Source organism: Myxocyprinus asiaticus, chromosome 16 (assembly GCF_019703515.2).
Source record: "Myxocyprinus asiaticus isolate MX2 ecotype Aquarium Trade chromosome 16, UBuf_Myxa_2, whole genome shotgun sequence".
NCBI lineage: Eukaryota > Metazoa > Chordata > Actinopteri > Cypriniformes > Catostomidae > Myxocyprinus > Myxocyprinus asiaticus.
This window is the reverse complement of record NC_059359.1, coordinates 29,550,651-29,576,058: the sequence shown is the minus strand read 5'-3', so window position 1 is coordinate 29,576,058 and position 25,408 is coordinate 29,550,651. Positions and strand designations below refer to the sequence as shown.

Below are 25,408 nucleotides of genomic sequence, written 5' to 3'. Positions count from 1 at the left end.
TGATCACAAAGTATAGTCAGGACATTACTAATGTGAAAACAGCACCATCACTATTTGAAAAAAGTCATTTTTGATCATATCTAGACAGGCCCCATTTCCAGCAGCCATCACTCCAACACCTTATCCTTGAGTAATCATGCTAAATTGCTAATTTGGTACTAGAAAATCACTTGCCATTATATCAAACACAGTTGAAAGCTATTTGGTTCGTTAAATTAAGCTTAACATTGTCTTTGTGTTTGTTTTTGAGTTGCCACATTATGCAATAGACTGGCATGTCTTAAGGTCAATATTAGGTCAAAAACGGCAAAAAAGAAACAGCTTTCTCTAGAAACTCATCAGTCAATCATTGTTTTGAGGAATGAAGACTATACAATGCTTGAAATTGCCAAAAAACTGAAGATTTTATACAAAGGTGTACACTACTGTCTTCAAAGACAAAGGACAACTGGCTCTAACAAGGACAGAAAGAGATGTGGAAGGCCAGATGTACAACTAAACAAGAGGATAAGAACATCAGAGTCTCTAGTTTGAGAAATAGATGCCTCACATGTCCTCAGCTGACAGCTTCATTGAATTCTACCTGCTCAACACCAGTTTCATGCACAACAGTAAAGAGAAGACTCAGGGGTGCACGCCTTATGGGAAGAATTGCAAAGAAAATCCACTTTTGAAACAGAAAAACAAAAAGTAAAGGTTAGAGTGGGCAAAAAAACACAGACATTGGACAACAGATAATTTGAAAAGAGTGTTATGGATCTTAACCCCATTGAGCTTTTGTGGGATCAGCTAGACTGTAAGGTGCGTGAGAAGTGCCCGACAAGACATCCACATCTATGGCAAGTGCTACAGGAAGTGTGGGGTGAAATGTCACCTGAGTAACAAACTGACAGCTAGAATGCCAAGGATCTGTAAAGCTGTCATTGCTGCGTGTGGAGGATTATTTGATGAGAACTCTTTGAAGTATTTTAATTTTTTTTTCAAATTGTAATAGTAATTTTTCATGTTATTAATGTCCTGAATATACATTGTGATCAGTCGAATGCCACTTTGGTGAATAAAAGTACCAATTTCTTTCCATAAGAGCACAATCTGTACATTATTCCATACTTTTGGCCTCCAGTGTACGTATTTTAAGAGTGTAGTGAGACCGATTCAATTGGGTCATTTAGTGTGTCATGGGAGTGGGTGGACCCTGCAGTGCCTGTTTGGTTCACAATTACACTGTTAAACATGATTTTGATATATACAAATAACATTGACTGATGGCTTCAACAGAAGCATATAACAACCTCGGAGCTCATGCTAGGTATGTCTTTAAAGGTTTATAAGTTATTGTTAAAAATCAATTCGCCTGTGGAGAAACTGAAGGGGATTTTTACCTCCAGAATCAGACTGTTTTGTTAGATGAAAGCAACTGCTCAGACGAAAAAAACTGTGCAGACAAAATGACACAAAAGACCAGGCAAACTATTAGTTTCAAATAGCTCTTCTATTTACTATAATACCACAAACACTACTTATGCAAAAACATTCAAAGGAGTAGCAAAAATTCTGATAAATAATACAAATCAAATTTAATTTTTTTCCCTCCATTTGGTGGTTTTCACTGAGTTGATGTGAACAAGGCAGTTTGAGAAAGAGCTTGAAAGTGTAGAATACATAGGCATGAGAGAGAAAAAGTCTCATCTCTTTTGTATATGCATAGTAAGATGTACACTGACGTCTAAAAGGCAATGAATGATACATATTACTTTGGGTAACGTTAGAGTACCATTTCTGTGCATAGTTGTAACAAAGACACAAATCTTTGATCTACTTCAGCAGTGAGTGCATAGATAGTGAGAGATGAAGTGAGAGATCATAGTTCCTGAGAGGAGAAAGAGCTAAATAGACAGAGAAGTAGTAGAGAGAGAATGACGCAGTTGGCACAGCTATAGTAGTGTCTTCCCACAACCACAGAGTCAATGTGAGTTTAAATAATCAGCTCCTTATTAGGCAAGATGTCCCTTTAATTAAACACTAGGTAATTCTCTCAGACTTCCCTTTGTGTGTGAGTGTCTGTGAATGAATGTAAGAACACTATCCGCAATCTTCCTGTGGTGCTGCTCTCCGCAGCTCATATATAAATCCTTTCACAATTACTTGGCTCCACAATGAGAGAGAGAATTTCTGGTTTTGAGAAATCACTTCTTGGGGTTATCTGGTTTCAGCCATGTCCCATCATCTTCTACTTCCTTTTGGACAACAAGGAGCATCTCGGCAACATCCTGAGAAAGCTGTTCAATGAGAAATGACCTAGAAGGAAGAAGAATCAAGAATCAACAACAAATTGTCATTGGTTATCAGAGCAATTTTACCCAGGCACAATTATAATGAAAGATGCAAAACAGTGGTAATTCAATAAAAACAAGAGCAGGACTATAATGGCAGGTGGCTGGTAATCTTAGAAAAACTAGACATGCACTCAAGCCAGATCACATGATTTTAGGCCCTGATTACACCTGGTATAACCATCTGATCATAAATGGTCAGCCAAGACAGATAGGATTTCATCAAGGGGAGGGTTTCTGATTATGTGATTCCACACATCACTAAAGTTGACATTTTTTCTCAACTTGTCTTGTCGCTCTCCACGGCAATCTCTGTCGCCAACTGCCGCAGCAGCTCGTGTTGCCAGAAGTCGCTGTGCTCTCATTGAAAATGAATGGGATCGTGTCGCTATGCTGTGCGATACCGCTGACGGTGTGAAAGGTTTAAAATTTACATTTTTTCTCAACTTGTCTTGTCGCTCTCCATGGCGATCTCTGCCGGCAACAGCCACGGCAGCTCTATTTACTGAACTTGGGAAGTGTTTCATATTATATGTCACTACACTGGTGACCAAAAGTTTGGAATAATGTAGAGATTTTACTCTTATGGAAAGAAATTGGTACTTTTATTCACCGAAGTGGCATTCAACTGATCACAATGTATAGTCAGGACATTAATAACATGAAAAATTACTATTACAATTTGAAAAAAAATTTCAGAACTTCTTAAACTACTTCAAAGAGTTCTCATCAAAAAATCCTCTACGTGCAGCAATGATAGCTTTGCAGATCATTGGCATTCTAACTGTCAGTTTGTCCAGATACTCAGGTGACACTTCACCCCACGCTTCCTGTAGCACTTGCCATAGATGTAGCTGTCTTGTCGAGCACTTCTCACACACCTTACAGTCTAGCTGATCCCACAAAAGCTCAATGGGGTTAAGATCCATAACACTCTTTTCCAATTATCTGTTGTCCAATGTCTGTGTTTCTTTGCCCACTCTAACCTTTTCTTTTTGTTTTTCTTTTACAAAAGTGGCTTTTTCTTTGCAATTCTTCCCATAAGGCGTGCACCCCTGAGTCTTCTCTTTACTGTTGTACATGAAACTGGTGTTGAGCGGGTAGAATTCAGTGAAGCTGTCAGCTGAGGACATGTGAGGTGTCTATTTCTCAAACTAGAGACTCTGATGTACTTATCCTCTTGTTTAGTTGTACATCTGGACCTTCCATATCTCTTTCTGTCCTTGTTAGAGCCAGTTGTCCTTTGTCTAGTGTACACTTTTGTATGAAATCTTCAGTTTTCTTTTGTTTTTTTTTGGCAATTTCAAGTATTGTATAGTCTTCATTCCTCAAAACAATGATTGACTGATGAGTTTCTAGAGAAAGCTGTTTCTTTTTTTGTGTGCCATATTTGACCTAATATTGACCTTAAGACATGCCAGTATATTGCATACTGTGGCAACTCAAAAACAAACACAAAGACAATGTTAAGCTTCATTTAACGAACCAAATAGCTTTCAACTGTGTTTGATATAATGGAAAGTGATTTTCTAGTACTAAATTAGCAATTTAGCATGATTACTCAAGGATAAGGTGTTGGAGTGATGGCTGCTGGAAATGGGGCCTGTCTAGATTTGATCAAAAATGACTTTTTTCAAATAGTGATGGTGCTGTTTTCACATTAGTAATGTCCTGACTATACTTTGTGATCAGTTGAATGCCACTTTGGTGAATTATCGAAGTCCCTTGTAAGTGTTCAAGAGTGAAAATGTTAGCCTATTTTTAAATGCTGGTAACTGGTTAATAACCAATTAATTCTGTTCCGATAATTTTTGCATGAAACCAAAGGGTTAATCAGAGACTATTTAGCAGAGACGGGACACATCTGTTAAAATTAATGGGAGAAACTGAAATGCACAATGGTCAACAGATATAAAAAGGAATTTCTGCCTTACAGGTAAAAGAGCCAATCACCTTTTAGATACAGACATCATCTGTCAATCAACTGGAGTACGTTGATGCGCAATAGCTCAAAGTCTTTCTAGCAAGTCAGTCTACTGTCGGCCATCTTTGGAACGCTCTCAGGAGGCTATTTCCAGTATGCCAGTGCAGCTCCTGTCTACTTGAATGGAGAAAGACCAAAATCTCAAAAATGGTTGGTCAAGATTACGATCAAAGAACATATTTAAAACCAGCAATAAAATATGACAATACTGGTATCATAAATTGTGATTCTTTACATCATATTATGCTAAAAAACACAAATTTCCCGGCTTGTATAGCTAATGCGCATGCATGTTCTAGAGTTCATTGACAGGCAATGTCTGTATCTAAATGGTGATTAGCTCTTTTAACTGTAAGGTGGAACTTCCTTTCTACATCCGTTGACCGTTGGCGCTTGAGCATTCCAATTTTCCCCATTTCTTTTAATATAAGTGGCCCATCTCTGCTAAATAATCTCTGATAAACTATACAAGCCTGTAAAATTGCAGTTTTTAGCATAATCTGAGTTAAAGAAGCACAATTTATGATACCAGTGTTGTCAGATTTTACTGCTGATTTGAAATATGTTCTTTAATCGTAATCTTGACCAATCGTTTTGTAGATTTTGGTCTTTCCCCATTCAAGTAGATAGGAGCTGCACTTGTATGCCGCTTGTGTACATAGAAAAATAGCTGCCTGATAGCATTCCAAAGATGGCTGCCGAGTGGACTGACTTGCTAGAAAGACTTTGGTTTATCACTTACTGTTTCCTGAAAAAATGAGGCTTCTCTCTTTTTAGTCAAACATGACAACCAGCATGTGTTTTGATCCTGAGGGAAACCGCTGCATTACACATTCTTTTGCCCAACTGCACGTTATGAATGTAGCCTTCCGTGACATGCTGAAGACCTTTTTAACAACTATATATAATTACTACATATACATGCACGACACAGATACAAGGAAATATAATACAGTTAAAAGTATATTTCTCAGTTGTTTCCAAGTCACTACATTTTTGTTAAATATGATGCATTAAAACAAATTTGACTGAGAAGCAGATCTGTAATCAGGTCTTACTTTGTGATAATATTTGGTGTCATATGGCTTATTACAGCTAAAGAGCACAGAGCATTGAGTGTGTGCTCCCTTTTGTTTTACCCCAATGTTGGCTATTAAATTAGTATAAAGTTGATTTAGGACTTTATTAGCTCCAGAAGAACATGGTCCGTGCATGTGCTCTCTGTGAGTACACAGTTTAAAAAATATATATAAATAATTCAGCCAACATAAGGTGGCATTTAGTCCAAACGCACCCACTCAGTGTGTGCGTGGCATGCTGGAAACAGAGATTTAGGCTATTAATTGATTTGAGGTGGCCAGATAGATATATGAAATATTTTTAGGGATATATTTAAAGCTTTTTTGTTAAAAAATAACAAAAGGTTATTAATGAGATCCATCTTCCAAACCATGTATTTATTTTACCCAAATACACTTTGATAAACCTATAATAATGATATTATATTATAAATATTTTAGAGCTGTCGGGATGGATTTCATGGGAAATTGCATACATATGTAATTTGCCTGTGCATGTTGACGTCATATCCATACACAGAGAAAATAAGATCTAGCTTCTGTAGCGTGTCTGTAGGAGTAGCTAAAGCTGAAAATTTGTTGTCACAACAAATGAGAAAAAAATTACCATGGATCATTCAAAACGGCAAACCTCCAGGGAATCACTTTGTAGTGATTCCCTGGAGGAACAGAGCAGAGTCTACAAGCAAAAAGGGAAAGCGACAGAGTCCGTAATAAAACCCGAATCAACATCGGCTTGGCTTTTCAGAGGTGGCAACAACATCTTTTATTTTAAAACATCAATGTTTCCAATAAGTCAGAACAACAGCATAAGATATGGCACTTATCTGCTCAGATGACATGTTTTCAGATATCCATCTTTTCCTTTCTTTCATTATTTATTTGTCCAATCACTCTGATAAGATGTCCTGTATCCATGTGCCTCGAAGCACATTCATCCGTGCAGAGGAGCAGAGCCGAAGCACAACTTGCGTCATTACCAAAACAATGTTCTTCTGCAAGACGCATGCCGTTTTACTTTTTAACCGTTAGAGGGTCAAAGGTTACATAGTGTAGCTTTAATATTAAGAATACATTTATTGAAAAGATGTTATTTCATATAGGCTACTATATACTATGTTTGTTATGATTTCTATGCTGATAGGTCCCCAAAATGGAAAAAACTTGAATAGTTTGTTTTCACTTATTTTGGACGAGGTAAGTCCCTTATTTTAGTTTTTTTCTTTGACCAGCTCCATTGTTTTTCTGGCGAGATCCAGCAACACTGCAGCTGGTATATGACCCACCCTTAGCATAGAGTGCTGTCATTTTAAAAAGAACATTATTAACCGTTAATTTATTTATAACAGTGACCACTTGGAAAGAAGGCAGCGGAACGCTGGAACTGGAATGGAAAAATACAGTTTCTGCTCAGAACGAACTGAAATGAAAACATTTAGTTTTTAATCCCTGCTTTTTGGACCTGCATATAGTGCTGTGATCAGATCACCCGAGACAGATGTTAATGCCAGGTGTATACATATAGACCCTGATAAATATGAACAGAACTTGTCTCACTGCTAAAAATCTACATATTGGGTCTCTCACCTGAGTTCTGTTTCTCCTCCAATACAGGCAGGCCCCTTTAATTTTGAGTCTAAGTTATAGTACTGTCCATTGACTTCTCGTACCGCCAGCCAGTGTCTGCGTCTCAGTGGGAGAGACACAATTCCCAGTGACACCCTTGATGGGACATTCAAAATGAAGCCTTGAATTTTGTCCAGGCACAAATTCTGTACTGACCTACAGGACAGAAACGGAGAAAGGTTAACCAGCCTTTTATAATCATCATGAAAGACACATAGAGGATATATAAAGTGACAGACATACATGTCACTCACAGTTTGATAGAGAGGATTGTGAGTTATTGTCACACGAACCTGCGCTTGTCCCACCATACAGCAGCAAGTCCCCGACTCTGCAAAGCAGACATAATCACGTTCACATCATAGTTTCCAGTGCCTAACACTGAGCGGTGTGGATTCATCACACATTGTGGGGCAAGCCTGCAAGAAACAAAACTCAAAATCACATCCATCCCATTTAACTGACCAGTTGAACCACCCAAGCTTCCGTTTCAAAGCTCTTTCATGCTCATAAATTATTGCTTTATTTGGACTAATTATTATTGGTAATTACAATTCTAAGGCAAATTATTAAAAGACTTTACGAATATAAGACTAGACTGAAGGGAGAAACTCAAGTATGTGACCTAGATATAGGAGGAAATGTGCAGTGCTGAGCACCGTGACAGATGGCACACACTGCTCACCGCTTGCAGATGTCATCAGCTGTCTCCTTGGTGAAAACTCTCTCCTGAAGCACGTTGTTCAAGGCATGGATGGCGCACAGCTCCAGTCTCTGTTTCTCATGAAACACCTCGCCGTCGCTCATCCTCACCCTGTAGTAGGCACAAGCATATTTTAAAAGCAGAAAGCCCATCGATTAAGGTTTAATTACGTCCAAAATCTACGTTATGCATCACATGTATGTATGCCTCATACCTTATGGAAGACAGTATCCGCAGTGCAAGTTACCAGTTATCCACAATAAGAAAATAAATGGTACTGAGACGTACCGCCAAACTAATGTTTATTGTTCTATTAATCGCAGATATGTAATAACTTATTAATTACTAAACCAATGAAATGAGAATGCTGTCGGTATCTTGTCTGTAAGGATCGGGCGGAACTTGTCTTGTTGTTGTTTGTTGCGGTAACGCCCCGTGAAGTCATCCAGAGTCATGTGACCAGAGTCATGGTAATGGCGAAGTGATACGCTGGTAACTGGTAAGCAGGAGGTTGACGGTTCGATCCCCACCACCACTGTGTCCTTGAGTAAGGCAATAAACTCCAGGTTGCTCTGGGGTGATTGTCCCTGTAAAAAATACACTGTAAGTCGCTTTGTATAAAAGCGTCTGCCAAGTGCATAAATGTGAATGTGATTTACCTCTCGAGCGCGTTCTACCAGAGATTATTTAGCAGAGATGGGCCACTTCTATTAAAATTAATGGGAAAAATTGGAGCGCCCGACGGTCATCGGATGTAGAAAGGAAGTCCCGCCTTACAGGTAAAAGAGATACAGACATCACCTGTCAATCAAATAAAAAACCGCGCATGCGCATTAGCTCTACAAACCGGGAGAATTGCGTTTTTAGCATAATATGAGGTTAAAAAAAAAAATTAAAAGGGAAAAAAAGCTCCATTTATGATCAGATTTTACAGATAATTTGAAAAAATGTCTTTGATCGTAATCTTGACCAACCGTTTTGAAGGTCTTTCCCCATTCAAGTAGATAGGAGCTGCTCTTTCAAGACAGGAAATAGTCTCCCGAGAGCATTCCAAAGATGGCCGCCAGTGGACTGACTTCCTAGAGACACTTTGCTTCTACCATCACCGAAGGCTCTTTAGTTTTTCATATTTGAGCGTTTTGCTCTCTGGCCATTAACGAAGGATGATGTCAGATGCGAGATGCCATTTTAACCTAAAGGGTTATAGTTTATTATAACCATAGGCCAGGAATCGAATTTAGGAAATTATTAAAAGACTATTGGTTATACTTATATTCGTAAAACATTTCACTCTCTGAGAAATCATATTTTATTTGTTTTGTTGTTGTTTAATAAATCTAAAGCCTGCCTTTGATTTGTAGCTTCGGGATTAGAGTGCTCTCTTGTGGTGTTTCAGTGGTACTACAAACACTTTTTCAACGTCTGTGGGAAGTCTGTGGGTTCACTGACTATGTCAAAATTGAAACAAATTTGTCTTTCAGTCTGGCGAATTTTGAGCAGGTTTAATTAAATCTATAATAATGACAACGTACTGACCTGAATGGACCATGATTTAATTGTAGTGATATTAGACAATGAAAATGCAGAATCTATGGTATACAGTAATTTCATTGTATTCTGAATCAGAATGAGCTATATTGCCAAGTATGCTTACACACACAAAGTGGATAAAAAACAGACACATATAATAATAATAATAAACAGTAAATAAACCATATAGAGAAATACACAATTGGGCAATACCTATGTACAAATTTACTATATACAGATATACAGTTATGTGCAAGGGAATGTAATGAAATGTGCAGAAGAGTTTGGATATGTTAAATAAATATACATTTGAATATAAATAATGATGAATGAATTGGATAATGCACGCTGGAGGGTTTTTGAGTGTAGTTTTAACTGTTCATGAAGTGCATGAGGGGGAAAAAAACTGTTTTTGTGCCTGCCTGGTCTGGTGCTCAGTGCTCTGTAGTGCCGGCAAGAGAGAAACAGTTCAAAGAGGTAATGGTCTACTCTAGGTGAATGGGGTTCAGAATTATTTTCTTAATCCTTTTTCTCACTCTGGAGGTATGCAGTTCATGGAGGGTGGGCAGGGAGCACCAATAATCCTCTCAGCAGTGCGAACTGTCCTTTGAAGTCTTAAGAAGATTCAGGTCACAGTTCAGTCCTGAGTCATTGTTATCATTTATAGTTTAATGTAAATTTTCAGTATCGAGCATTCATGACTTAACTAAAACACTATTATAATTGCTGTATTATTCAGGTTATTGTGCATATATGGAAATTGTAGACATTTTAGCTCATACAGAACAATATACACTATATGGCCAAAAGTTTGTGGACACCATATGTGCTTGATGAGCATTTGATTTCAAAACTTTAGGCATCAATTTCCCCCTTTGCTGTAATAACAGCTTCCACTCTTTTGGGAAGGCTTTCCACTATACTATATGTTGTAACATGGCTGCAGGGATTTGCTCTCATTCAGACACAAGGCTATCAGTGAGGCCAGGAACTAGTGTCGGTCGATGAGGCCTGACTTACAGTTGCTGTTCCAGTTCACCCCAAAAGTGATCAGTGGGGTTCAGGTCTGGGCTTTGTGCAGGCCAGTCAATTTCTTCCACGCCAGACACAGTAAACCATTTCTTTATGGACCTCACTTTGTTTACAGGGGCATTGTCTTGCTGGAACAGAAAAGGGCTATCCCCAAACAGTTGCCACAAATTTGGAAGCACACAAAGCCCAAGCCATTACATAAAGAAATATTAAGATTTTTCTTTACTGGATTTAATGGAGTAACCAAATTCGTTAATTAGAAGGGGGTGTCCACAAACTTTTGCCCATATAGTGTAAGGTGTTGACCAAGAACAAGGGGCAATCGGGCAAGGCAAGCTGGTACAGGTAAAATGGAAACAAACTGTTTTCCTAAATGATACTACTTGTTTATTGTCATCATAGCAGATATGTTAATCAATTGTTATGCCTTTTTAATCTTTCAGTTTTTTTTCCACAGCTTTTCAAACCTCCTATTGCATTCAGAATCTGCATAGGCTACACCTTATGCATTCGTGGGTACATTTTTACCTGGTGGAATTCAAGCTTATAAATAATTCATAACCCGATGGTTTTAATCTAAAACTATATTATAAATCATTGATAAGTTCTTAGCTGTTCATACATATAAAAAGACTGATATTTTTGGCATGTTAACTGACTAATATAAAAGTTATTAATTAAAATGTAATTTTTTTTAAATAATAAAATGTAGAAATTTTTTGACATTTCAAAATATACATTAACTACAGCAAAACCAGTGTGATGAAGACATCTTTTTTTTTTATCAACATTTCTGTGAAATTGTATCTAAATGTAACATAAAATACCATTTATATTAACATCTAATGTGAGAATAACTAGTAATTTGAATGAATTTTCTATTACTCATAACTGCTCAATACAACTTGGTGGTCAAAAGTTATAAAACCAACTTTTCTTTTTCAACTAAACTTCATCAAAACAACTGTACAACTCAAGGATACAACATTAATACTTCTCTTATATGTTTTAAGCAAATTCTATTCTATTTACTTGCATGAACTGCTTAATGCTGATGCGTGATATGCTGTAAGAAGTTTCGGCATCAGATGGCTGCAGAGTAAAATGTGGGCCCCTAACCACATCCTCCAGTTTTAACAATAAATGTGTTGAGTTAATATGCATTATTAATACAAATTGTATATCCTTCCTTATATGCTAAAATGAGAAATTTCCTGAACCATGACTTATAAAAAAAAACAAAAAAAAAACACATAATTTATATGTTAAAAATATATTTATTTTAATTTTTTCGATTATTTTTCTTCTTTATCTTATTCATGTATACGTTTTGGATGGTTTATATATATATATATATATATATATATATATATATATATATATATATATATATATATATATATATATATATTATAATTTTTATTTATTTTATTTGTTTATTTTTTTCCTTCACCTGTACTTGTCTTTATGAGTGTATTCATATATTGTTTGATCTTATTGAACATTTACCACTATCTGTGGACTTTTCAGACGGTCCCTTACCAAATTGGCGATCCGGAACGATTTCACCGTGACGCCATCTGACCAGCTTAAATACGGGACAAATCGCAATACAGGGCGCATCATTTTATCTTTAAATATGGGACGATCCCGTATTTTACGGGACGGGTGGCAACCCTATGTGTCATCTGAAAAAAATAACAATATGATGAGTTTGCCTGGTGAATTTGATAGAAAAAAAGAGGGAGAGATATTTATTATGTCAATAAATCTTTTCAGCCCATCTATCGTATGTTTCTTCTACACTGATGGAATTGTCATTAGAAAACTCTACTTGAGGATACAATTTTAATACGATGTAAATGCCATAATATAGCAGTATGTTGCATCAATTTCCTTCTGGGCTAGTGTTATATTTACCCTCATAAATAACCAAAGGCAATGCTGCCTCAATTTGACAACAGTTTGAACTGATATACCACGTTTTGGTGTCACTTTGCAGATTCAGTTGATTCTCCCAAGAGCAATAGTTTATTTCGCGATAAATTTAGAAAATCATATTTTATTTAATATGTAAATATTATATAAAATATAAAACTAAATGTAAAATTATATTTTGCAAAATATATAAATGTTTTTATTTGCACGGAGTATTTTGTTGAAAAAGAAAAACAAGGGTAATCAATAAATAATAAAAAATAAAATAATATAAACGCTTCCAAAAAGATTAAAACCCTTGTGTACGTTACATTTCAGATTTTTCTCATTGGTTCCTCCATTGAAATACATTTGTCCCTGCCTTTGGGAGGGCATGAGTTATTCAAACGCACCTATTACCAATGAGCATTTCTCGCATTCTCTACTTTCCCTGGTCCGTGAGGTTTCCAAGGTCCGCTACGTCAGTGTATCCAAAGCTTCTGATTGGTTATACTGAATTGATATATGAGCACATGCAGCCTCTCTCGGTGCTGATTGGATAAAACGCATTCGAACTGCTTCGTTGAACAATTGGTATTTTTGTTCCTGTGTCAAAAACTGCTAGCTGATAACAGGCTACAGTAGCCGTCTGTGGCAGCTAGCTATCAGGCAAATCAACTTTATCAGAGACGAAATTGATCACTTTTTGGACTCAGAAACATTTATACCGCATATTTCATCTGAGTACAACGACGGGCAGCAATTTCATGAAGGAAAGCTTTGGAAAATAGCCAGATATTTAAATTGCTCAGCAAGCCCACCGTTAGCTTAGCCTGGTTTGATAGCAGTACTAGCAAGCGGACCAACGTTAAAAGTCTGAAATTATTTTTGAATTGTAGGATACTGTAAATAGTTAAGCGTCTTCATATATCGTGCAGTTTTGATTGTTTACAACTTTTAGATTCGTATTAGTCGGTCTTTATATTGATCGCCGTATCAGTCTAGTCGGCCGGTTGTGTAGCAGTCTGCTAAATTTTCTCATCTGGGACTAATTTGCTGGCTATCTGTGTGCTCCACACAGCTGAAAATGGTATGTTTAGTATGTGAGCTGATTTTTTTTTTTTTTTTTTAGATTCAAATGATTTTGTTAATATAAGAAAATAGCTTTTCAGTTTACTGCCGTAACTTTATAACAGTTTAGCTTGTGAAATACCAGACTTCGTTACTTGAATTGTCTGTCAGATGCTAGCTTGTTTTTCTTGTTTTCTATCTGGTCTTGATTTCTTTCTTGTTTGACAACTTTAATTGTAACAATTTCCGTATTTTTGTTATGTTTTTACGCCCTGTCAACTGTTGTGCTAACAGAACAGAATGCAGACTGTCCTAGTCTATGCAAAGGAAATGGTTACAAATCACTTGGGAAATTTTGATGGCCATTTGGCACTCACTGAAGTAGTCTGTGATATTATCAACACGAACAAACTTATTTTCAGATCTTTTTCATAAAAAAAAAGTACTTTGAAATGGCGCTCATGTACAGATGATTTACCAGCAGATTAGAAATAATTAGTGCTTTATATGAAGGATATGACACTCAAGGTCCCTTTTGTTTGTGTGTGTGTAGAATTCAAATGTGGAAAACTTGCCTCCTCAAGTGTTGAGACTTGTCTATAAAGAGGTTTCTGCCCTGGCAGCAGACCCTCCAGAGGGGATCAAAATCTACCCCAGCGAAGAGGATATCACAGAGCTTCACACGGCTATTGAGGGCCCAGGTAAGAATTGAAATGATATTGATTGTTGTTTCTCCTCTTTTTCTTGTTACTTTGTTGCTGGGGGATTGGGTTGGCCATGGCTCACATCAACTTTCTTCTTCCCCTTTTGCACAACAGAAGGAACTCCTTATGCCGGAGGGGTGTTCCGGATGCGTTTGGTCCTTGGAAAGGATTTCCCTGCTGCACCTCCCAGAGGCTATTTCCTGACTAAGATTTTCCACCCTAATGTTGGGCACAAGGGTGAAATCTGTGTCAATGTACTGAAGAGAGATTGGAAAGCAGAGCTGGGCCTGAGACATGTATTGCTTGTAAGTAGCACTTTTCTCTTGCTGCTGTCCTATTATTTCTAGAGTAAATATGCATCACATACATAAAATTCTTTAAACAAAAAAATTGCCTTAATTAAATCCATAGATTTTAGGTTTCTTTAATCTCTGCTAGGGATTCACGATTTATTTGCAGCAGATATATTATTGCCCGATAACTGGCGAAATCTAAATAATATTGCGACGATAATGGATTTATGGTTTTTGCTTGCAGCTGAGAATCTCTGACTGCCTGCAGCTTATCTCTTCAGGCAGGGACTCGGGCAGTCTCAAGCGGCCGTGCGCATGGCACATCATGTCTGACAGTGAGAGCCAAGCTTATGTTGTGCCGTGAGGGTTATTTCAACATCTACATTTGAAGTTAGAATTTTACATACTCTTAGGTTGAAGTCATTAAAACACACTTTTTTTTAACCACTCTACAGATTTCATATTAGCAAACTATAGTTTTGGCAAGTCATTTAAGACATCTACTTTGTGCATGACACGAGTAATTTTTCCAACAATTGTTTACAGACAGATTGTTTCACTTTTAATAGACTATATCACAATTCCAGTGAATCAGAAGTTTACATACACTAAGTTAACTGTGCCTTTAAGCAGCTTGGAAAATTCTAGAAGATGATGGCAAGCCTTTAGGCAATTAACCAATTAGCTTCTTATATGCTAATTAGTCAATTGGAGGTGTACCTGTGGATGTATTTTAATACCTACCTTCAAACTCAGTGCCTCTTTGCTTGACATCATGGGAAAATCAAAAGAAATCAGCCAAGACCTCAGAAAAAAATTGTGGACCTCCACAAGTCTGGTTCATCCTTGGGAGCAATTTCCAAATGCCTGAAGGTACCATGTTCATCTGTACAAACAATAGTACGCAAGTATAAACACCATGGGACCATGCAGCCATCATACCAATCAGGAAGGAGACGTATTCTGTCTCCTAGAGATGAACGTAGTTCGGTGCGAAAAGTGCAAATCAATCCCAGAACAACAGCAAAGGTTGCTGGAGGAAACAGGTAGACATATCTAGATCCACAATAAAACTAGTCCTATATCGGCATAACCTGAAAGACTGCTCGGCAAGGAAGAAGACACTGCTCCAATTCCACCATAAAAAAGCCAGACTACAGTTTGCAATTGCACATGGGGACAAAGATCTTACTTTTTGGAGAAATGGTCTCTGGTCTGATGAAACAAAAATTGAACTGTTTGGCCATAATGACCATTGTTGCGTTTGGAGGAAAAAGGGTGAGGCTTGCAAACCGAAGAACACCATTCCAGCTGTGAAGCATGGGGGTGGCAGGATTATGTTGTGGGGGTGCTTTGCTGCAGGTACTGGTGCACTTCACAGAATAGATGGCATCATGAGGAAGGAAAATTATGTGGATATAATGAAGCAAAATCTCAAGACATCAGCCAGGAAGTTAAACCTCTGTCACAAATGGGTCTTCCAAATGGACAATGACCACAAGCATACCTCCAAAATTGTGGCAAAATGGCTTAAGGACAACCAAGTCAAGGTATTGGAGTGCCCATCACTGAGCCCTGACCTCAATCTGATTTGTGGGCAGAACTGAAAAAGCGTGCGAGCAAGGAGGCCTACAAACCTGACTCCGTTACACCAGTTCTGTCTGGAGGAATGGGCCAAAATTCCAGCAGCTTATTGTGAGAAGCTTGTGGAAGGCTACCCAAAACATTTGACCATACAATTTAAAGGCAATGCTACCAAATACTAATAAAGTGTATGTAAACTTCTGACCCGCTGGGAATGTGATGAAAGAAATAAAAGCTGAAATAAATAATTATTATTCTGATATTTCACATTCTTAAAATAGAGTAGTGATCCTAACTGACCTATGACAGGGAATTTTTTTATGATTAAATGTCAGGAATTGTGAAAACTGAGTTTAGATGTATTTAGCTAAGGTGTATGTAAACTTCTGACTTCAACTGTATGCCCTTTGTTATGTTTTGGGGCTGGTTTCAATCGTTATCATCTGCTGTAAGTAGCAACATGCCATTTCCCATTATCTGTTTGTTTCATGAGACAATAAATGAAAATGTGACAAAACGTGTTACTTGGAGGCAATGATTTTCGCATATTACTTCATGAAATATAAACAGGTTAGGGATGCACCGATGTATCGGCCAATAATCAGTATCATCCAATAAAAGCAATTTCCACGCTATCGGACATCGGCCAAATGTTTAAAAACAGCCGATGATCAGGGCCGATTGTATCCTGTCAATCAAAAGGGGGTGGAAAATGCGTCGGACAGTTAGCCTGCAACTCGTGCTGTGTGTGAAGAAAATGTCTCTTGTGTGGAACTTCTTTGAATTGGGTGACGATGACAACAGAGTTGCCATTTGCAAGCTCTGCACTGCTAGAATTTCACAAGGTGGAATTGCTGTTAAAACTTAACACAACTAATCTGATTTCCCACCTTAAAGCTTGACACGGCAAGGAGTATGGCAAGTTCGTTGAAGCTAAATAGGAGGCTGCTTCAGCTAAAATGGGACGAGATTCATCCCAACCAAAGGCTAGCGTGAAAATCGGACGTTTCATCAATGCGATATTGAATCGATTCTTTTGGCCTGCAATCCGATATTTGCAGATACTTCAAAGTCTGCCACAATACGATTCGATTCAGGGGCATGCGATCGATATTATGTGCCTATTTGTCCTCCAATGCAACCAAAATATAATTTGATTATTTTATTTAACTCTCTGTATACACATTGGGACATCCACAACAAAATAAGGTACTTAAGATGTTGAGAACAATTATACAGATAAATAATATAAAAAATAGTCACACACAAGTGATCATCACTTGATTGATGACAGCTTATTTTTCAGTTTAGTCCAATTCAAAATACTTGCATACCCATGACTTGTTTCCAACTATCAGTGGCTTTCTTTGCTACAACTTTCACAGTTGTAATGAAAATTCTGTTACAGTTAACTGGGATAAATGTTAGTAAGGGTGTTGATGTGTAGATGTGTAAAGTCTTATAACTGATGCTGGAGCTGAGCAGGTGTTTCTCTTTCGCTCTTTAGTGCTGTTCAGTATGTCGGCGTTGTCAAGATGTTTCACATGGTTGAACTTCTCCATGTTACTTTAAAATAGCAAATTCTCATTTCAAATGGGTAGCATGCGCAACGTTATCGATGGAAGCCTGAATTAATCGCACATGTGAGCCACTCTGTGTTTGTCATGAGATCTCACATTTTAAGGAGTGCCCGGTTGATGTGCGTGCACCGATCCTGTCACTGGTCTGGAGCTCACATTTCGCAGGAAGCTCGGTTGACGCCCGCGCACGTATAGCAGAACGCAATTTGGCTTCAAAGACCCCGCACATCCGTGTCCCACTTGAAAAGCATATTTATCGATACAACGACGCGTTGTATCAATAACATTGGATTGTTGGTCACTGGATCGATGCACCGATCCAGATCGATGGATCGTTACACCCCTATTCAACCGCACAAAAGCTTGAGACAACTCGAAGAGTAATGTAGTTTATCGTGCTGGACGATCAACCATCCTCCGTAGTGGAGGACACAGGCTTTTAGTGACTGGTAAAACACCTCGAGCCTCGCTACACAATACCGAGTCTGCGTTATTTCGCAGACGTCTGCTTACCGGAGATGTACAACAGTGTGGCAGATCATATTCACAAGCACAACATTCTTCAGATGTGAGTCCGAGCATGCTTAGTCTCACTGCTCAATGGATCGATTGTGATTTTAAATGTAAAAAAGTCTTGCTTCATGCTCAAGAATTTACCGGTTCTCACACCATGATGGACTGTGATATGAGTTTACCGTGCTTGGCTCATTCCCTTCAGCTGGCTGTTAACGAAGGCATATTAAGCCAGCGAAGTGTGACAGACTTGGTCAGTATGTGTCGAAAGATTGTTGGCCACTTCAAGCACTCGCAACTTGGTTATTCACGTCTAGAGTCCATACAGACACCGATGGATCTTCCACTAAAGAGACTTAAGCAGGACGTGACTACGAGATGGAATAGCACTTTCTACATGATGGAAAGTATTTTAGAACAAAAAAAGAGTGCTTGCTGCGTACACTACAGATTATGAGCTACCTGTCACACATAATGCGGAGCAGTGGCCACTGATGGAAAGTATAACCACACTTCTCTCACTGTTTGAACAAATAACCAGAGAGATTAGTAAAGCAGATGCAGCCGCTGCTGACACTATCCGCCTAATTGAGACTCTGGAAATGTTACGAAAAAAAAAGGACCACAACTTCTAACCACCTGTACTGTATTGCAACAGTCCTTGATCTGCATTATAAAGACATGTTTTTTGATGCTGACACGAAATGACAAACTCACGAAATGCTAGTTGCGGAGATGAAGAAATTCAATCCTGCTGGGGAGAGAGATGGTGGGCAGAATGTAGAAGGTAACTTGAAGGCTTTTCTTTTAATCCAATTACAAATTTATATAGAAATATTAATATTCAATAATTCAGTAGTCTCGTGTGAGTCTTTATAAAAACACAGAATATTTTTCTATGATATGCTTTACTTTTAGACATCGTACAACAGCAAAAGAAGGCTTGCATAGACACTAGTGCAGGAGTCGGCAACCTATGACACACGTGCCAGCATTGGCACGTGGAGGCGTAATCACTGGCACGCCAGCAACGGTGAGAGAGAAGTAGACTATATTTTATTTATATAAATTACGCACCTGCATTCCAGTCTACATCTTGATGTAATCCTTCATGATCATACAGCATGTTTTCATGAGCTGAGTGGGAGGCTAAACAAAGTTAAAATGTGACGAGACTGCAGTTTACCCAACAGACTTGTGCAGCGCATGAAAGCCATTCACGCATCACGAGCCGGCAGCACTTCACTTTTGTTTAATCGCGTGATTAAACGTGCCCGCTTTGCTTCAGTCAGGCTGCACGGATGACAGCCTACATTCCGTGTTTCATTTGTTTCTTTTTGCTTTCAGAACAACACGTGATATAATAAGGAAAACACTACTATTAATCCTTGAGATTTCCAGTCCAGCATACAGGTACATCCTCCTTAAACCATGGTCGCACTCAAAATTATATTAAACAATTAAAAGAGAATACATAATCTGATAAAAATCTGAGTCTATTCAAAATATAATTTAAACCTGGAAATAAAGTTTTAGGATTTTGCAGGTGCGATTCACCGATAAAGGCTAAATAATTGATCGGCTTGTGATGCGCGAATTGCTTGCACACGCAGCACGAGTCTAGTCACACTTTAATGGTATTTAGCCTCCCATTCAGCTGATGAATACACGCTTCGTGATCATGAGGAAGGATTACATCAAGATGTAGATTGGAATGCAGGTCAGGTGCGAAAAACTTCATATAAATAAAATAGCCTGTTCCTCTCTCGCTGTTGCTTGCGTGCTGGTGATAACCCCTCTGTGTGATTTTGAAAAATGTAGTATGACATAATATAAGAAATATTTAAGATTCCACACAATTTCATGATCAGTAATCAAATAAACAGATTTGTGACAAACTGTGTTAACTCATTTTGTACAAAAGGACAGGTTTTCTTTCATTAAAGCACTTTCACAAGATGCTCTGTGAAAATTCACATAAAGGATCATGATTATATCATAATCATCGGGTTTTGCAAAAAAAATTAACTCAAACTGTTATGCTGATAATATCATTGTAATTAAAAATAAACTATTAAATTAGAAAAATGCACAGCCATTGACCAGGAAAATAAACAAATGGCACTCCATGTCAAAAAGGTCGCCGACCCCTGCACTAGTGGATCAAATACGGCATCTTTCTCTGAAATGTTCAATGAGATTGTTCAGGAAAACAGTACCACGACGCAGAGGGCAAGTGTGTCTACACAGTAAGTTGCTGGTTATCTAACAGAGCCCATAATTCCCAAGCAAGAGAGTGCAACTATGTACTAGGGCACTAATCAAAGCTGTCTGCCTGCGCTTGCACAATTTTCAAGAAGATACTGGTCTGCACCTTGCATGAGTGTAGATAGTGTTAAGGATTTTTAGCTTTGCATCTAATGTAGTGAATGAGAAAAGAAATAGACTGATTTGTGATAAAGCAGAGATGCTTTTGTTTGTCAAGAAAAATTTACCCTACACACTTAAATAAGGGGAATGATGTGATTGTGATCCTAACAGGAGGCTACTCAGAATTCAGTTAATGTGAGTTAAGAACAACCAAAAAAAGTTAAGAAATCTTACCAATTTAATGTTCAGAACTCAATTAATGTTAGTTAAGAATGTTAATGTGAGTTCTGTTTATAACAGACCAGTTACTCAAACATGGAAAACATGTAGATACAGAGAGAATAAAGTTATTATCTACATTTTTCAAAGTTGTGTAATTATCAGTAATTTGAAACAAGGTATAAAAAAGCAGAACCACCAAACTATCAGCATCGGCAGATGTCATTCTAAATAATCGGATATCGCTATCGCCGCAGAAATGTTGTATTGGAGTATCCCTAAAACAGAAAAGCATTGCGATCACAACTTAACACGGTGCATAGATCTTGAAATAATTCTCACAGAGTGAGATGGCTAAAAACAGTTTGTGGGTGAAACAATGTGCTTGTACTTAACGAGTTTTATAACTTTTATGTTATGACTCATGACTGTTCGATTTGTATGATGCTACCTATTCCCATTATGATTGTTGTTCACATTTCATTTCAATCTATATAGTGGAGCTGTTACAGATGAGCGCTATAATAAGCATCTGTGAATGAGACGTGCATAAGCACAATGCACACGCATAACTAGGCCTGTCGCAATTTTTAAATAATCGTCTAATCGTTGGTTGTGCACTTTAAATTCCGATCACATTTTGCTGTCCAAATTAGGCAATGAACTGTGCATTTGAGTGTCTCATTCGATTGAACTCTGACGTCTCACTGAGCCGCACCGTGGACCGCACTAAATGCAGCTAGAAAGACTTTGGTGCAGCTCCTGAGAAGCACATGGAGATTAACCACTAATGATCCGGACTTGAAGCTGTGATGCATGCGCCATCTGCGGAGGTTCGCTCCAAACTTACATTTAACGATCGTGTAATGGCAAATGTTTGTCATTATGGGTTTATCCATGCAGTCTAAGTGATGCGCAGAGGAGAGGAGCCCTGTGTCACGCCTGAGATGATGGAATGAAGAAAAGCAGAATCTCAAAGGTCTTCATGTGAAATAAGTGCTCGTGGGTTTAATCAGAGAGCTATGTAAGGTGAAGAATTTTGGATAGACATTTTTTACTATTGCATACTTGCAGTGCATTCAGAAATAATTCAGAATTCAGAATTTTTTTTTTTGTTTCACATTTTGTTGCAGCCTTGTGCTAAAATTTTTTCACATCAATCTACACTCCATACCCCATAATAACAAAGCAAAAAACTGATTTTTGATAACTTTGCAAATTTATTAAAAAGAAAAAAACTGATAAACTGACACAAGTATTCAGACCCTTTGCTATGACACTTGAAATTTAGCTCAGGTGCATCTCATTTCTCTGGATCATCTTTTAGATGTTTCTTCACTTTGATTGGAATCCATCTGTGGCAAATTCAATTAAATGGACATGATTTGGAAAGGCACGCACCTGTCTATATAAGGTCTCACAGCTGAAAATGCATACCAGAGCAAAAACCAAGCCATGAGGTCAAAAGAACTGCCTGCAGAGCTCAGAGACAGGATTGTGTTGAGGCACAGATCTGGGGAAGGCTACAATTATTTTTTTATAATGTTTTTTTTTTTTTTTTTTTTTGGCTGCATTGAAGGTTCCCAAGAGCACAGCTTCTTTTTTTTTTTTCTTCTTTTTTTTTTTTTACCGTAGGTTTTGAATTCCTTTGTTTAAATTAACCGTGACATATGTTTTAATCTTGTTTTAATAGTGAAACCATATAATCCTAACATCCCCGCTCTGAGGTATACTGTACCTTGTTTTCCTCTGGGATATTAAGTTTTGTTTGTGCAGTGTGAATATTACTGACCTTGAATTTCATGCTCGGTTCAGATATATCGAATGTTAAGTATTGTAATTTCAAAGTAGCTGTGTTATACAATAGTGACAACACTTTCAACCAAGGCTAGATGTGGCCATGGAAACAAGAACATTTTGTGATCTTTCCAGTATTGAAATCTTTGATTCCCTAAGTCTTAATCTTTGTATATTTGATTCCTATGTTCAACTTTAAAAAAATCACAAACATTTCTCCTGTATATTACTCAGGTGTATTGGTGTCTAAGCGGGATGTGAAAAAAGATCTATTGTAAAACCTCAAATGTTTCTTTCACAGACTATCAAGTGCCTTCTGATCCATCCTAACCCAGAGTCAGCTCTGAATGAGGAAGCTGGGAGGTTGCTTTTGGAGGACTATAAGGAGTATGCATCACGTGCTCGCCTTCTAACAGAAATCCATGCTATGGGAGGCACATCAGGGGCACCTCAGGAGCCTGCTGATGGACCTCAACCCAAAAAACATGCAGGAGATCCGAACAAACGTGTAGCTGGTTTGGTAACCGCGTGTGCTGGGACCAACAGCTCGAATAACAGCGGCACAAGTAGTAGCAATAGTAATGTAGTTGCAAAGAAGAAAACGGATAAAAAACGAGCACTGAGGCGGCTATAAAATAGTAAATCTGTGTTTTTGTGTACATATAAATATTGAATTGTGCAGACCACCTTTTCTCCTCTTCAAACTGTCTTTCCATGTTTAGGATAGCACATTCATTTTGCCATGATCCTACCCGATCACTCCTCTTGTTTCTTTGTCTCTTTTGAACTTACTCTCAGGACTTGAACTGTCTTTGTGACAATTCTCTTTCACTCACAAAAGGAGTTTCATCTGTGTTTTCAAAATTTCATGATTGTTCAGATTATGAATTCAGTAGTAAAGGTTTTTGGAAAAGTTATTTGTGGCCTCTAGGATTATGTAATAACCATCAGCAACATTTGGGCTATATTTATGACTGTTACAGATTCCTGTACTGTCCTGTTCTGGTGGGGGTTGCACAGAAGTTATATTATATATACTTTTTAGGTGTGACTGGTCAGTTACTGTAATTCTGTCCTAATGCATTGGACTGATACAGTTAAATTACAGATTAGAGATGAGGATTTATTCAGGGGATTAATGAAAAGTACCTTGCAAAGGCTATGATTGTTGTGTGTTTGATTGTGGAGTAAGAGATGTAAGATCAGGAATAGCAGAGAGAGGGGGTTCAAATGTGGTCTGAATAGAACTTGTGAAATATCACTTGTCTTTTATTTTTGCGTTTCTTATATTTTGTGAGTGCATATTTGTGTGGTATTATCTCTTTCTTTACAGTTTTTACTAAATCGTTTTGTAGGTTCATCTCTTTTTCATTGTCCACTTTGCAAAAGGCCTTGTTTTCCATTTGAAGTTAACAGCTACATTTATCTGACACTTTGGCACATGAAGTCATTGGGTAGAGCAAGGGGCAACTAGTTTATAATGCCATTCTATCACATGATGTTTGTCCATTTTGAAATGTAACATTTTTTAGGTTGGATGATATACTTGAAAAGAAAGAACATTTACCCTCCCCTTTTATATGATCAGAGTTGCACTTGTTTTTTTCTAGCCCTGCTGCTTTCACAATCAAAAGTCTGTTAAGCAATCTTCTCCAGTTACCTTCAGATCTGGCCTTTAGTTCCCAAAGATTCTCTCCAACAAATTGCTATGAACTTTGGGCAAGGTGTGCTTGCAGATACTATTTTCCCATATTGAAAAGCTTGTGGATGAACAGTAGGGCATTTTTGTGGCCATTTTAAATTATTTAAATAAAACTATTTTTTATTTGATTCTCTTTTATTTGTGTTAAAGAAAAATCTGTTCTATTCTGTTCTTATGTTTGCATGCATATGAGTTAATCTGAAGTGCAGTTGGGCAAGAACATTTGTTTATTGGGGATATTTGAAGTTGAAATGAATGTATATAAATGCAGTAATGACAATTTTAATTTGCTTCAGAGAAAATAATATAGGTTGAGAGTAACTGTATGCTATATGAGGTGCTGTCTTGTTAAAGAGAGAGTTCACCCTAAAATTAAAATTCTCTCATTTAATCGCCCTCATGCCATCCATATGTGTATTCATCCTTTCTGCAGAACACAAAGATTTGTAGAAGAATATCTTTGCTCTGTAGGTCCATACAATGCAAGTGAATGGTGATCAGGCCTTTGAAGGTCTTAAAAGGAGATAAATTCAGCATTAAAGTAATCCATCAAACTCCAGTGGTTTAATTGATGTCTTCAGAAGCGATCCAGTAGGTTTTGGGTGAGAAGAGACCAAAATATTACTCATTTTTCACTGTTCATCTTGACAGCAGTCTCTTTGGCAATCATGATTTCAAGCTTGATTACACTTCCTAGTGTTTGGCGCATGTGCTGGGCGCTAAATGTGCACTGTACGAAGTGTAATCGAGTTTGAAATCATGATCGCCAAGGAGACTGCTGTCAAGATGAACAGTAAAAAAGGAGTTATTTTCTTTGGTCTCTTCTCATCGAAAACCAACTGAATCACTTCTGAAGACATCAGTTAAACCACTGGAGTCTGATGGATTACTTTTATGCTGATTTTATCTCCTTTTTGGAGCTTCAAAGGCCTGATCACCATTCACTTGCGTTCTATGGACCTACAGAGCGGGGAGATTCTTCTAAAAAAAAATCTTCGTTTGTGTTCTGCAGAAGAAATAAAGTCAGAAACATCTTAGATGACACAACGGTGAGTAAATGAAGGGAGAATTTTCATTTTTGGGTGAACTATTCCTTTAAGGTGGATTCTGGTCCACAGTGGTTTCATTGTCGTCTTGCTGTTCAGGCTACAAACACGTTAAACGGCAAGATTTGCAGTTTAAACATTGTATGAAGATGAAACATGTTCTCAGTGTATATTGCCCCTTAAAAAAAAAAAATTTCACCCAAATTCAAAGTGCATATTGCAGACTATAATTTGAGCGGGTATTCTCATCGCAGGTTGCCTGAGCGGTCCAAACAGCGGCCCACCCTCCTGTATCGGAATAGCTAAGTGCACGCATGGCTAATTG

General features: G+C 37.8%; 2 protein-coding genes across 2 annotated transcripts; one reads left to right on the top strand and one right to left on the bottom strand.

The window, feature by feature from the left end:
* Window positions 1-1,471: 1,471 nt before the first annotated feature.
* Window positions 1,472-8,524, bottom strand: LOC127454362 (josephin-2-like). Its single transcript, XM_051721505.1, has 6 exons — window positions 8,385-8,524; window positions 7,940-8,312; window positions 7,708-7,836; window positions 7,316-7,441; window positions 6,984-7,178; window positions 1,472-2,298 (listed from the first exon to the last, which is right to left on the bottom strand). The coding sequence occupies exons 3-6, from the start codon at window positions 7,827-7,829 to the stop codon at window positions 2,187-2,189; spliced, it is 555 nt and encodes a 184-aa protein (XP_051577465.1). The 5' UTR covers window positions 7,830-7,836; window positions 7,940-8,312; window positions 8,385-8,524; the 3' UTR covers window positions 1,472-2,186.
* A 4,245-nt stretch (window positions 8,525-12,769) lies between these two features.
* On the top strand, window positions 12,770-24,165 carry LOC127454286 (ubiquitin-conjugating enzyme E2 S-like). Its single transcript, XM_051721382.1, has 4 exons — window positions 12,770-13,294; window positions 13,829-13,976; window positions 14,094-14,284; window positions 22,637-24,165. The coding sequence occupies exons 1-4, from the start codon at window positions 13,292-13,294 to the stop codon at window positions 22,967-22,969; spliced, it is 675 nt and encodes a 224-aa protein (XP_051577342.1). The 5' UTR covers window positions 12,770-13,291; the 3' UTR covers window positions 22,970-24,165.
* Window positions 24,166-25,408: the final 1,243 nt, after the last annotated feature.